This window comes from Numida meleagris, chromosome 6, assembly GCF_002078875.1.
Source record: "Numida meleagris isolate 19003 breed g44 Domestic line chromosome 6, NumMel1.0, whole genome shotgun sequence".
Classification (NCBI taxonomy): domain Eukaryota; kingdom Metazoa; phylum Chordata; class Aves; order Galliformes; family Numididae; genus Numida; species Numida meleagris.
In genome coordinates this window covers 17,082,006-17,092,794 of record NC_034414.1, presented here as the reverse complement: position 1 = coordinate 17,092,794, position 10,789 = coordinate 17,082,006, and the positions used below count along the sequence as shown (strand labels likewise).

General features: G+C 62.2%; 2 protein-coding genes across 2 annotated transcripts; one reads left to right on the top strand and one right to left on the bottom strand.

The window, feature by feature from the left end:
• On the top strand, positions 7-7,303 carry DTX4 (deltex E3 ubiquitin ligase 4). Its single transcript, XM_021402606.1, has 9 exons — positions 7-262; positions 1,948-2,671; positions 3,428-3,489; positions 3,562-3,723; positions 3,803-3,864; positions 4,023-4,175; positions 4,726-4,887; positions 5,148-5,237; positions 5,559-7,303. The coding sequence occupies exons 1-9, from the start codon at positions 52-54 to the stop codon at positions 5,790-5,792; spliced, it is 1,860 nt and encodes a 619-aa protein (XP_021258281.1). The 5' UTR covers positions 7-51; the 3' UTR covers positions 5,793-7,303.
• On the bottom strand, positions 7,639-10,469 carry MPEG1 (macrophage expressed 1). Its single transcript, XM_021402605.1, has one exon. It carries the CDS (start codon positions 10,404-10,406, stop codon positions 8,244-8,246), a length of 2,163 nt encoding a protein of 720 aa, XP_021258280.1. The 5' UTR covers positions 10,407-10,469; the 3' UTR covers positions 7,639-8,243.

Genomic DNA, 10,789 nt, shown 5'->3' with positions numbered 1-10,789 from the left:
CGCGGGCAGCTGGAGGAGGCGGCGGCGGCCGCGGGCCGGGCCGGAGGAGCGATGCTGCTCGCCTCCGCCGTGGTGGTGTGGGAATGGCTGAACGAGCACGGGCGGTGGCGGCCCTACAGCCCGGCCGTCAGCCATCACATCGAGGCGGTGGCCCGCGCCGGGCCGCGGGCGGGAGGCAGCGTGGTGCTGGGCCAGGCTGACAGCCGCCTGGCGCCCTACATCATCGACCTGCAGTCCATGCACCAGTTCCGCCAGGACACCGGTGAGTGAGCCCGGCCGGCCGGGGCCGCCCCTGTTCCCGCCTTGCGTCGCGCTGCCGGGTCCAGCGTCGCGCGGTGCCGCCTGACCTGGAATCGCGTTGCACTGTGTTGCACGGCGCTGCGCTGCCGGGCCCGTGCTGCATCGCACTGCCTGAGCCGGAGCCGGGTTGCGCCGCGCTGCCTTTCCCTGTCCCGTGTTGCGTTCTGCCGCCCTGCTCTGTGCCACGTCCCGCTGCCCGCCCTGCGATTGCACTGCCGTGCCGTGCTGCTTGCTCCTGCCCTGCCGCCGCTCGCGTTGCCGAGCCCCGCGTTGCATCACGCTGAGCCCCGGGGTTTGCCTCGCACCGCCTGACCTGGAATTGCACAGCTCTGCTCTTTGCCGCCTGCGTGCTCCCTGCCCCTAGCTGGTTGTGCTGCTGCCCGGGCCCCGTTGCAACCAGCAGCCTTTTGCCCTAGTGCTGAGCTGGCCGAGGCCTGCGGACCTCTTCTGTTCCCTGCAGACCCTTCCTCCGTGTGCGGGGCTCTCCCTGTGCTCCCCTGACCCCGGCCCTGTGCGGTGCTGTGGGGACAAATCCTGCCCTGGGGCATGGCAGGGTGCAGGTGCGGCGATGCCCCGGTGCGGGGGGACACCAGGTGGGGAGCACGGGCAGGTGTTGGGAAATCCCCGAGGGCTGAGTGCAGGTGTGAGAAATGCAAGGCAGAGATGCGTGGGGTGTGCCTGGCACGGGGGTTTGTGCCCTTTCCCTCTGCTGGCAGCCCCCGCTTGGCCATAGGGAAGGGATGGCAGTGCCCCTTGGCCCCTGGTGGTGCTGCCTTCCCCAGCAGCCCCGGAGCTGGTGGGAACCACGGCCTGCCCGGGTGCTCGGGGACAAGGGACCTTTGGTGCTGGGGGACAGCATTCAGCGCCATGTGTCTGAGGGCTATTGTTGCCCAGGGGAGGAGGCCTGAAAGGGGAATTGTTCTGCCTCTCCCTGGGTTGCCGGGATGTGGGTATTTTGGGTCATTAAACAGCTCTGATTTGGGGGGGTCGCGACCCTGGCAGGCCCTGAATAGCTATTGTCCCCTTTCTTCCCCCGCTGAATGGGAGGCCAGCCGGCTGCCGGGCCGGGGGGGACACGCCACTTTCCCACAGCGCCGGGGCCGCCAGATGCTGCATGCCATCGCTGCCGCCCTCCTCGCCTCGCGGCGGATTAGGATAAATCACTGCGTGCAGCGAGGCCCCGCTCCCCTCTGGCCCCAGCCCTGCTTTGTGCAGGCAGCTTTTCCCCCACCAGGTGCCCCTGTGCGTGATGGAGCGGTGACCCACTTCTCTGATCTCCAGCCCTCTTGGGGGGAACCGGGTCTGGCATGGGAGCTGATGGTAGTGGTAGGGGTCAGGATTAAGAGGGACTGACATTCCTGTGGGCTTTAGGGGGACACGTGGCCGGTCAGAGCAGGATGATTGTGGTCTGCTGCGGTGCCAGGCGGGACCTGGCTGAGGTCTGCTGTGACAGGCCGAAGGGCGTCAGGTTGGTGCCAGGGTGGCCTGGGGAAACTGAGGCACGCTGCTCCCGTGGCAGGGCAGGGACAGTGGCTGAGTCAGGAAGCTGTTGTCCCAGCACCAGTGAGGCCGGTTGGGGCGGTTCCACGGTGCTCCCTGCCCGTGGGCTGGTGCTGGGCTCTGATGAAATCTCTGTCCCCTCCACAGGCACCATCCGCCCCGTGCGGCGCAGCTACTATGACCCGTCCTCCGCACCGGGCAAGGGAGTCGTGTGGGAGTGGGAAAATGACAGCGGCTCCTGGACACCCTACGACATGGACGTGGGCATCACCATCCAGCGTGCGTACGAGAAGCAGCACCCCTGGGTGGACCTCAGCACCATTGGCTTCTGCTACGTGATCGACTTCGCCACTATGGGCCAGATCAACCGGCAGACCCAGCGCAAGCGCCGCGTCCGCCGCCGCCTCGACATGGTGTACCCCCTGGTGTCGGGCACCCTGCCCAAGTCGCAGTCCTGGCCGGCCAGCCCCGGGGCGGCAGCTGCCCCTCCGGCCCCCGCCTGCGCCTGCCCCCAGTGCCTCCTGGTGATGAGTGTCAAAGCTGCCGTGTCAGCCGGCGGCCTGGGGGCTGCCACCCTGCAGCCGCGCAAAGCCCCCCCTGCTCCTCCCGTTGCCCCCAAGGCCCCTGCACCCACCCCGGGTGCCAAGGCGCCTGATGGCACAGCCGCAGCGCGCGGATCGCTGAAGCCTCTGGGCTCACAGGGGGTCCGGCGGCAGGCAGCCAGCACGCCCGCCCTGAGCCCGGCTGGCCCTGCTGCAAGCCCCCCTGGCGCGGGCAGCAGCAAGGCAGCTCGGCCCGGCCTCGGCACCCTGAATCGCAGCCACCTGCAGCGCCTGGCCATCGCCCAGTCCCGGGTGCTTATTGCCTCGGGGTGAGTCCTGCTGTGTCTGTGCGAGCAGGAGGGCAGTTGTGGGGAGAACAGGGGACTGCATCCCTGAGCCATTTAGCCTGGTGGGAGGAATGCCCCAACGCTTCCCCGTGGGCAGAGGGCTCCGCTGGCCCCTCGCCCTCCGCACGGGTACCCCTGGTCCCTGTGTGAGGAGGGGGCAGGCAGCACGGTATGCCCTCCTGCATCTCAATGAGGAGGCTGGGCTGCTCTTTCTTCAGTCCTTTTTCTGTCTCCCACCCATCCCCCGCCACAGAAAAGACATTCAGGGCCCCGTGAGAAGGGGTCCTTCCCCACCCTCTGAGGACAATTTTTTGTGGTGGGGTGGGGGCCGCTCAATATGCTGTTTCTCCCTTTTGTCTGTTCTGCCGTCGGCCTCCTGTCACAGCCTGGCCCCTTTCCTTCCCTCTGTCCTCCCCCTTCCCTCTGCGCTCCTGACCCACCGGGAAACTTTCCCATGGAAGGGAGCCCTGACACGGGGCGGGGGGAGCGGCTGTGCAGTGGCTGTAGGAGAATGGAGGGGAAAAAAAAAACACCAACCCAGCGACAAAAAGAGGCTGTGAATGGTTTGGAAACGCAGGCGGGGTTTCTAAAGAGCGAGAGAAAAGGCGGCAGCAGGGCGAGGGGCACAGGGCCGGGTGGGGAATTCTTTCCTTCCAGCCAGGGCTTGCTCGGTTGCTTGGGAAACTGCTGTCTGGTGCAGGCCCTGGGCCCTGATGTGGTCATGTGCTCTCTCTGCAGGGTCCCCACCGTCCCTGTGAAGAACCTCAATGGCTCCAGTCCTGTGAACCCGGCTCTGGCAGGTGAGGATGGCCCCACCGAGGAGGTCTGCAGAGGTCTCCCTCGTTCCTTAGCGCTGTTTTGCTCCCCCTCAGGCATCACGGGGATCCTGATGAGCGCGGCCGGGCTGCCCGTCTGCCTGACGCGGCCCCCCAAGCTGGTGCTGCACCCCCCGCCTGTCAGCAAGAGCGAGATCCAGTCCATCCCCGGCATCTCTCACACCTGCCGCAAGACCACCAAGAAACAGGCCAAGAAGGGTGAGCCCCCTCCAGTCTTCCCACCGTCCTGGCTGCAGGCCCGCCTGCCCCAGCCCAGCTGACTCTCGCTCTCCTGCAGGTAAAGCTCCAGAGGAGGTGCTGAAGAAATATCTGCAGAAGGTGCGGCATCCACCAGATGAGGTGCGAGCAGCGGGGCTGGCCCGGGCTGTCCGTAGGGGGTGGGAGGTGGCAGTGCTCCAGGGCTGTGCCATGCATCTGCGGCCTCTCCTCGTGGCTCCTCTGAAGAGGGGCTGCTTGAACACGAGCCAGCAGGCCCTATCCACCCGTTCTCCCCACAGGACTGCACCATCTGCATGGAGCGGCTCTCGGCGCCCTCCGGCTACAAGGGCCCCCAGCCAGCTGTCAAGCCCGACCTGGTGGGGAAGCTGGCCAAGTGTGGCCACATCTTCCACCTCCACTGCCTGGTGGCCATGTACAACAACGGCAACAAGGTGCGAGGCTGCAGCCCCGGGGGCCTGAACCCTCGGCTTGGTGACCCGGGGGGCCCTGGTGCATGCCATAACCATGTGTCACCATAAAACGGTCCGTGGCGGGCAGGTCTTTGCTGGAAATGCTGAATCACAAACTGGGCTTGCATGGCTGTTTTCTTTCCCGCTGCGGTTCCTGTCCTCACTTCCCTCCCAGGGCTGGGGAGGTGACCTTTGGTCGGTGCACACATCACTACTGCTTTTCCAGCTGCAGGTGGACTTCTGACCCCTCTGCACAGGGCTGTTTTGTTTGGCATGCCTGGGAAAACACGTTCCACATTGCTTAGGGGTTGTTATTCCGCCGTCTGTTTCTCTCTCTGCCAAACCAAAACAAAAAACAGAGGTAGGGCTCGTGAAGCTGATGAGGAAGAACAGTTCAGACCTCGGGTGTTTCGTTCCAGTTAGTTTGCAGACCCTCCCAGTCCCCTCCTGCTTCCTGAGTGCTTTGGAGATGTCTGTGTGTTTGTGCTGGGTGGTGCTGGGGAGCACTGCTTTCATTACTTCCCTCTCTCAGGATGGCAGCCTGCAGTGCCCAACCTGCAAAACCATTTATGGGGTGAAGACGGGGACGCAGCCCCCAGGGAAGATGGAGTACCACATCATCCCTCACGCACTGCCCGGCCACTCTGACTGCAAAACCATCCGCATCATCTACAACATACCCCCAGGGGTGCAGGTGCGTCCTGGGCAGTGTCTTGGTGGTGAGCCATCCTTGTGGGGACTGGCAGCCCTGCCACTGCTGCGTCACAGTGACCTAAGGCTGGGGGTGGTGGTTTTAGGGCTGCTGTTAGAGTGCAGCTGCTCTGTGGTTAAGCCCACTCCATGTGACAGCAAGCAGCTCTGCCTCTGATGGAGTTTCGGTGTTCTGTTGCAACCCAGAGTGTGCTTTTGAGCTCTAAATTGTATTTTATTTTTCTCTTCCATTGGATGTTGCAGGGACCGGAGCATCCGAATCCGGGGAAGAGCTTCACTGCCCGTGGCTTCCCACGGCATTGCTACCTGCCTGACAGCGAGAAGGGCAGGAAGGTGAGAGGGGCTCAAGCTGGTGAGGCGTGCTTGCGAGGGGGAGAGGAACAGGAGCAGGGATTTGGGGCATGGGAGAAAGCAGGCTTGGCTTTGGCAGGCAAATCCAGGTGAAGATCTTCCTTTCCTGTAGCCTGTCCTGGATGTGCTGGAGAGCTCTGCTAGTTTGGTTGGTGTGAAGCACCATGGGGTGGGACTCTGCTCCTGAGGTCCTTGGTCAGCCTTGGTGAGGGCTTGCATGTGTGGTCAAGTGCTGAGCAAAGGTGGGTGCTGCCAGTAGCCCCTGTGCCTGCCTTGCTGCCTGCCCTGTCTCCCCCTCCCCAGGTACTGAAGTTGTTGCTGGTAGCCTGGGACCGGCGCTTGATTTTTGCCATCGGGACCTCCAGCACCACGGGTGAGTCAGACACAGTGATATGGAATGAGATCCACCACAAGACAGAGTTTGGCTCCAACCTCACCGGCCACGGTTACCCTGACATCAACTACCTGGACAACGTCCTGGCCGAGCTCGCAGCCCAGGGCATCACAGAAGAGAGTCTGGCACAGGAGAAGGACTGAGATGGTGGTGGGGAGGCCACAGCAAGGGTTCCCACTGCTGTATCCAAGGATACAAGCCACCAGTGAAACCCAGCTGGGGCACTGAGAAGGCAGCAGGAGCTGCTCCAGGCCAGGGGGGATGTGGGAGAGGGTCTTAGGGCTGTCCCCTCCCTGCTGGCAGAGCCAGCTGGTGCTGTGAGCCACAGAGGTGACGCTGGCCTGGCCATCCCCAACAGCCAGTCACTGCTGCGCGTTGTCCCGTGCCAATGTTGCGTGCTGCTGCCAGGGCTCTGTGGGAGCTGGGGAGGGCAAACCAGGACCCTCCCCTTCCTAATCACCCATGTCCCAGCCTGACTTGGTGCCCCCTGATACCCGCCTGGGCCTGGGACCCCATCCTGGTGCTGGGCGGTGGGTGGGAGCTGGGCTGTGGGGTCTCTGGCTGTGGCCCTACCTCGTCCCTCACCTGTCTCTTTGTCTGTCTGTCCTGTCTGGTACATCCCGACTGGTCTCCTCTGTCCACAGAGGTTGGGGGCTCTGGTCTACCTCGACCAGACCCCCTCATCCTTCCTCCTCCTCTTGGCTGTGTCTGAGCTGTGCCCTGCGGGGTCCCGTTGTCTGGGCTGCCCCTGTGCTGGGAAGGACTGGAGGGTGGTAGGAAGCTGAGTGTGGGGGGGAAGCATGTCTCCCACCCCCGCTCCCCCCAGTAGTGGGTTCCTTGAACTGTTCGTATGGGGGCGTCCCCGTGTTGAATTTTATATACCTCGTGTTTTGGGGGTTTGTCGTATATATGTACATATAGGTGGTGGTGGTTGGGAGGTGGCCAGGGGAACATGGTGCTGTGGCTGAGCCTGGTGGTGCTCTGGATGCGGGGAGGGGGTGAAGCAGGGGTGGGTGGGAAGCCATCACCTTCCTGCTGGATTCCAGCCGTGTCCCATGGCTTGGGGGTCTCTGGTGAAGTCTCAAGGGGGTGGGGGGTGGACAGGATGGCTGGCAGTGTGTTGGCACAGTGATTTTTGGTCCGGGGGGGTTGGTGTGCTGTGGGGGAAGGGGAGGGGGTGGGGTTTGCATGGCATCTGGTGGCCCCCACCAGACCCAGGGACGTCACAGGGCCTCTTGGAGCTACATGGGGTGGGAACAGTGGGCTCTGTGGCTCCAGGGGGATGCTGGAGGGGCACGCTCCCCACAGGCTGTTCTATGTCCTCCTCCTGAGTCCATCCTGTGAGACACTCCAGCTTGGTGAGTCAGGCGGGGCCCTGCCAAACCTGCCCCCCTGTCCCTGCCTCATTGCTCCTTGTGGAGTTGGGTCCTCGTAGCCCCTTTTGTTTAGTCCCCTTCTGGTTTTCCTTTGGGGTCGGTTCGCCCTCTGTCCTGGGGGACGGCGGTGTGGGAGGGATCCGTCCTGATGTGCATCATTCTGTCGTCATTGCTGTTTCTCCTCTCCCCCGTCCACGGGGTCCATCGCCGCCAGCTGGCCGCCCCCCGGGGCATCAATAAAGCGGATGGTGGAGGAGTGCTCGCTGTCCCTACGTGGCCTGGCCTCTCTGTTGTCTTCTGTCCGTCGTCTGTGTGGCCAGGCGAGGGAGCGGGCACCCGCAGGGAGGGCCAGGCACCTCGTTCCCCAACACCCTCCCCTTCCTTAGTATGGGCTGTCATCTACCTCAAGGGAGAAACCCTCTATCCCTAGGAAATCCCCTTCTGGGCAGCTCTGCAGCAGGGGAACAGCATCGTGATTTCTGCGTGGCTGCACCTGAGGTTGCCCTGCTGCAGAAAAACCCAATCTGGAGCTATGCAAAACCCTCATGTGATCCGGGGGAGGGAGAGGGCCCCCACCTCCAGGGTGCTAGGTTGATGACTAATGTGACACAGCTTTTTAACAACGTTCCTTTTTTTATTATTATTATTTTTTTAAATGCTGTGTTGCCTATGCAATTAGTTGCTGGCTGAAATAAAAGTGATCCGTGCCTCTCTGCATGTGTGTGTATATCTATCACGATAGATATACATGGAGGCGCGGGTCGCCCTCCTGTTCCTGCGGGTGGGAATCTGCGCTGGGCGTGTGCAATAGCTGGGGAACATGGGGGAAGCAGGGTGCTTTCCAAGGAGTTGGTCCCTGAGCCAAGGCTTTTACAGGCAGCGAATCTCTGTGATGGACTTGAGTCTATCCGGTGAGTCAGGGAGGGGGGTTTGCATGGCTTCCCCTTGCTCTTTGAGATTCTCTTGGGTACCCCAACATCCTCAGCGGCTTTTTGAAGGGCACCGGATCTCCTTTTCTGGCTTTGGAATGGGGAGGAGGAGAGAGTGGGCACAGCCAGTAATGAGGTACCTTGCAGGTAGCTGGAGAGGTGGAGAGGTGAACCTGTTGTGGGGATGGGGTGAGGTGCAGGGGCTGGTGGTACTGCACAGCTGTGCCTCAGGGAAAGGAGCGGGCAGGGGGCTTTGCCTAGGTTAGGGGCATAAGCAGCTGGGCAATGCTCATTCTGTGAGCCCAGCTGGCTCTTGCTGGTGCCCTTCACCCATGTTCACTGCGGTGCTGTCCCCTGGGCTTTCCACAGGCAGCCTGTCCCCTTCACCCATAGCCAGGTACCCCCTTCTCCTGTACCTCCAGCGACCGTAGCTGACCATTGCCAGGACGGTGACAAGCCCTACCACCACCGCCGCGGCCACGCCAGCCACCTCGCCCCCCGTCAGCGCGTGGCCCCTCACCATCTCCGCTGCCCGCTGGATCTCGATGGGCTGTGCCAGCCTCCATGCGCGGCCCGTCCCATCCCGCACCCAGGCGCTCTCCCCGTCCCCGCTGCTCACCAGCACGGTGTCGACGGCTGGCAGGTTGGCAGGGGGTCGGGTGAAGGGCGGTAGGCGCGCAGGCGGCAGCGAGCCTGCCGTGAAGACGCCAGCCTGGACGCAGTATTCCACCTGGCAGCTGTCGCTGATCAGTGCCAAGTGCTGGCTGAAGCCTGTGGGGCAGCGCTTGGCGTAGGGATCCTCGGCGGTGCCCTGGTGCTGACCCCCTAAGGGGTTCCCTGTCTGGCAGCTGAAGAAGCCCCCAAAGGGCACGGCGTACCGGCTGCCTCCCTCGTAATCCTGGCTCACGCACAACCTGAGGTCATCAAAGAGCTTCAGCAAGAAGTACCCCGAGGGACAGGACTGGGCACCGGTGAGGGGATTGACGCTGCGGCTGCTGAACAGCCCCCCAAAGAGGTAGCCTGAGTCTGGGGGCACTGGGCGGCTTGCGACACACCAATAAGCTCTGAATTGCACCCGGGAGAGCCAGAAGACATCCTTGCACACGCGGTGGCAGAAGATGCCCAGGGTGCACTTGTTGTGGCACTCCAGGTGGCTGTGGCCTTCTTCCCGCTCCTGCATGCCCAGCAGCACTGGGCTGTAGGAGGTGGGGCAGGAGAAAGCCCCAGTGAGGGGATTTTTCTGCTCCAGTACTCGGCATAGTTCATTGGTGTCGGGGCCGGCCAGCCCAGTGCACTCCTGGAAGACTCCCCCGAAGGTGAAGTTGGTCATGGTCCCCTCGCAGGAGCCATCGTCTGCGTTGGCATGGAAGTTGAAGTTGGGTGAGGCGGCGTTGGTGCAGCCAGGGTAGGTGTTGAAGGTGTAGTAGCGGCGGATGGCCATCTCCACCCGCTTGGCCAGCTTCTTCACCGTCGGGCTGGGAAGCTCCGGCAGGGTGCTGGGGCTGATGAAGAAGTACAGAGGCAGCCCCGAGCGGTCGATGGCCACTAGCTGGTTGCTAATTCCCTCCTGCCAGGTCTTAAGGGTGATGCCTGGGTAAAAGGGGGTCCCGCCGATGCTCTCCACCCTGGAGTTGGTGCGGTTCTCCAGGTACTGCTTGGTGAAGGCAGAGCTGGTGCTCTGGGACTCCTCAGTTTTCACATTGACAATGCTGTGGAAGGCCACGGCGGCTGAGGCGGTGATGGCGCTCCGCGTGGCCCAGCTGTCCTTCAGGAAGGTGGCCTTGATCTGATCTTCCTGGACCAAGCTGGCTCCAGCATCCACAGAGGTGATGGTGTGGGTGCCATAGTTGAGCACCAGCACCTCAGACAGAAAATCAGCCATCCGAGTCTGGTTGTTCTCCAGGTGGCTGGCAATGGTCAACAGCTGCTTCTTGAAGCCCTTGTCCAGGCCTGCTCCTGGGTCAATTTTGGCAGTGTAAACCAGGTTCCTGACCTGTACACGAGTGGTGACTGCCTTGTCCTGCACTTGGTGGGTCTTGGTCTGGTGGAAGTCGTAAGAGAACTTGCCATTGATGGCAGAGAATAGGGACAGCTCCAGGTTGATGGAGGCAGAGGTGACGCTTTGGTAATCCTTCCAGGACTCGATGATCTCAGAGTTGATGTCCAGGTTGCTCTGCTTGCGAGGAATGGTGAAGATTTCATCTGGGATTATGTAGGACCCATCTTCGGTGGTCTTGCACAGCGAGTAGCTCAGATCTATGACCCTGCCCATATCTAAATTTCTGAGGTTATCCCAGCCCCCTCCGGGGAGGACTTCCAGGCTTGGGAGCTTCAAGGTCTTCTTGCAATCCTGAAACCCCACAGAGGACAGCGGCTCCTGCGGCCGTTCGACCTCTGCCACTGCCATAGCCAGTGCCTGGGTGAGGAGGAGCACCCTCAGCACCCTGACCATGGCTGAAGCTCTCTGGATGTCCCACTGGTGAAGAGGTGGCTGGGGAAATGAAGAGGAGGGGGTGCAGCTGGTGGGCGGTTCCTCCTCTTGGGGTTGAATTAAGAGAAAGGAAAGGAGAAGTGAGAGCTGGTAAACATGAGAAATAGCTGAGTGGAGCAGAGATGACTGGGTGAGGGGCAGGGAAGCCCAAAGCTCACTGCCTCCCTGCAGTGAAAGCTCCCTCTTACTGTGAAAGCTGCTCTGCTGGGAACGGGACAGGGAGATATCTTTTTTCAGCGCTTCACTGGCACCCACATGGTGCCACCATGTGCATCTCCCTTCAGTGACTCCCTCCCTTTACCCTGCCTCTACCATGCCCCACAGGGCTCTGGTGGGTTGAGGGG

Coding starts and splice junctions, on each gene's coding strand:
- DTX4 (XM_021402606.1), top strand. CDS start 52: ATGCTGCTCGCCTCCGCCGTGGTGGTGTGGGAATGGCTGAACGAGCAC. Junction 3,865..4,022: donor TGCGGCATCCACCAGATGAG/GTGCGAGCAGCG, acceptor TTCTCCCCACAG/GACTGCACCATCTGCATGGA. Junction 4,888..5,147: donor ACATACCCCCAGGGGTGCAG/GTGCGTCCTGGG, acceptor TGGATGTTGCAG/GGACCGGAGCATCCGAATCC.
- MPEG1 (XM_021402605.1), bottom strand. CDS start 10,406: ATGGTCAGGGTGCTGAGGGTGCTCCTCCTCACCCAGGCACTGGCTATG.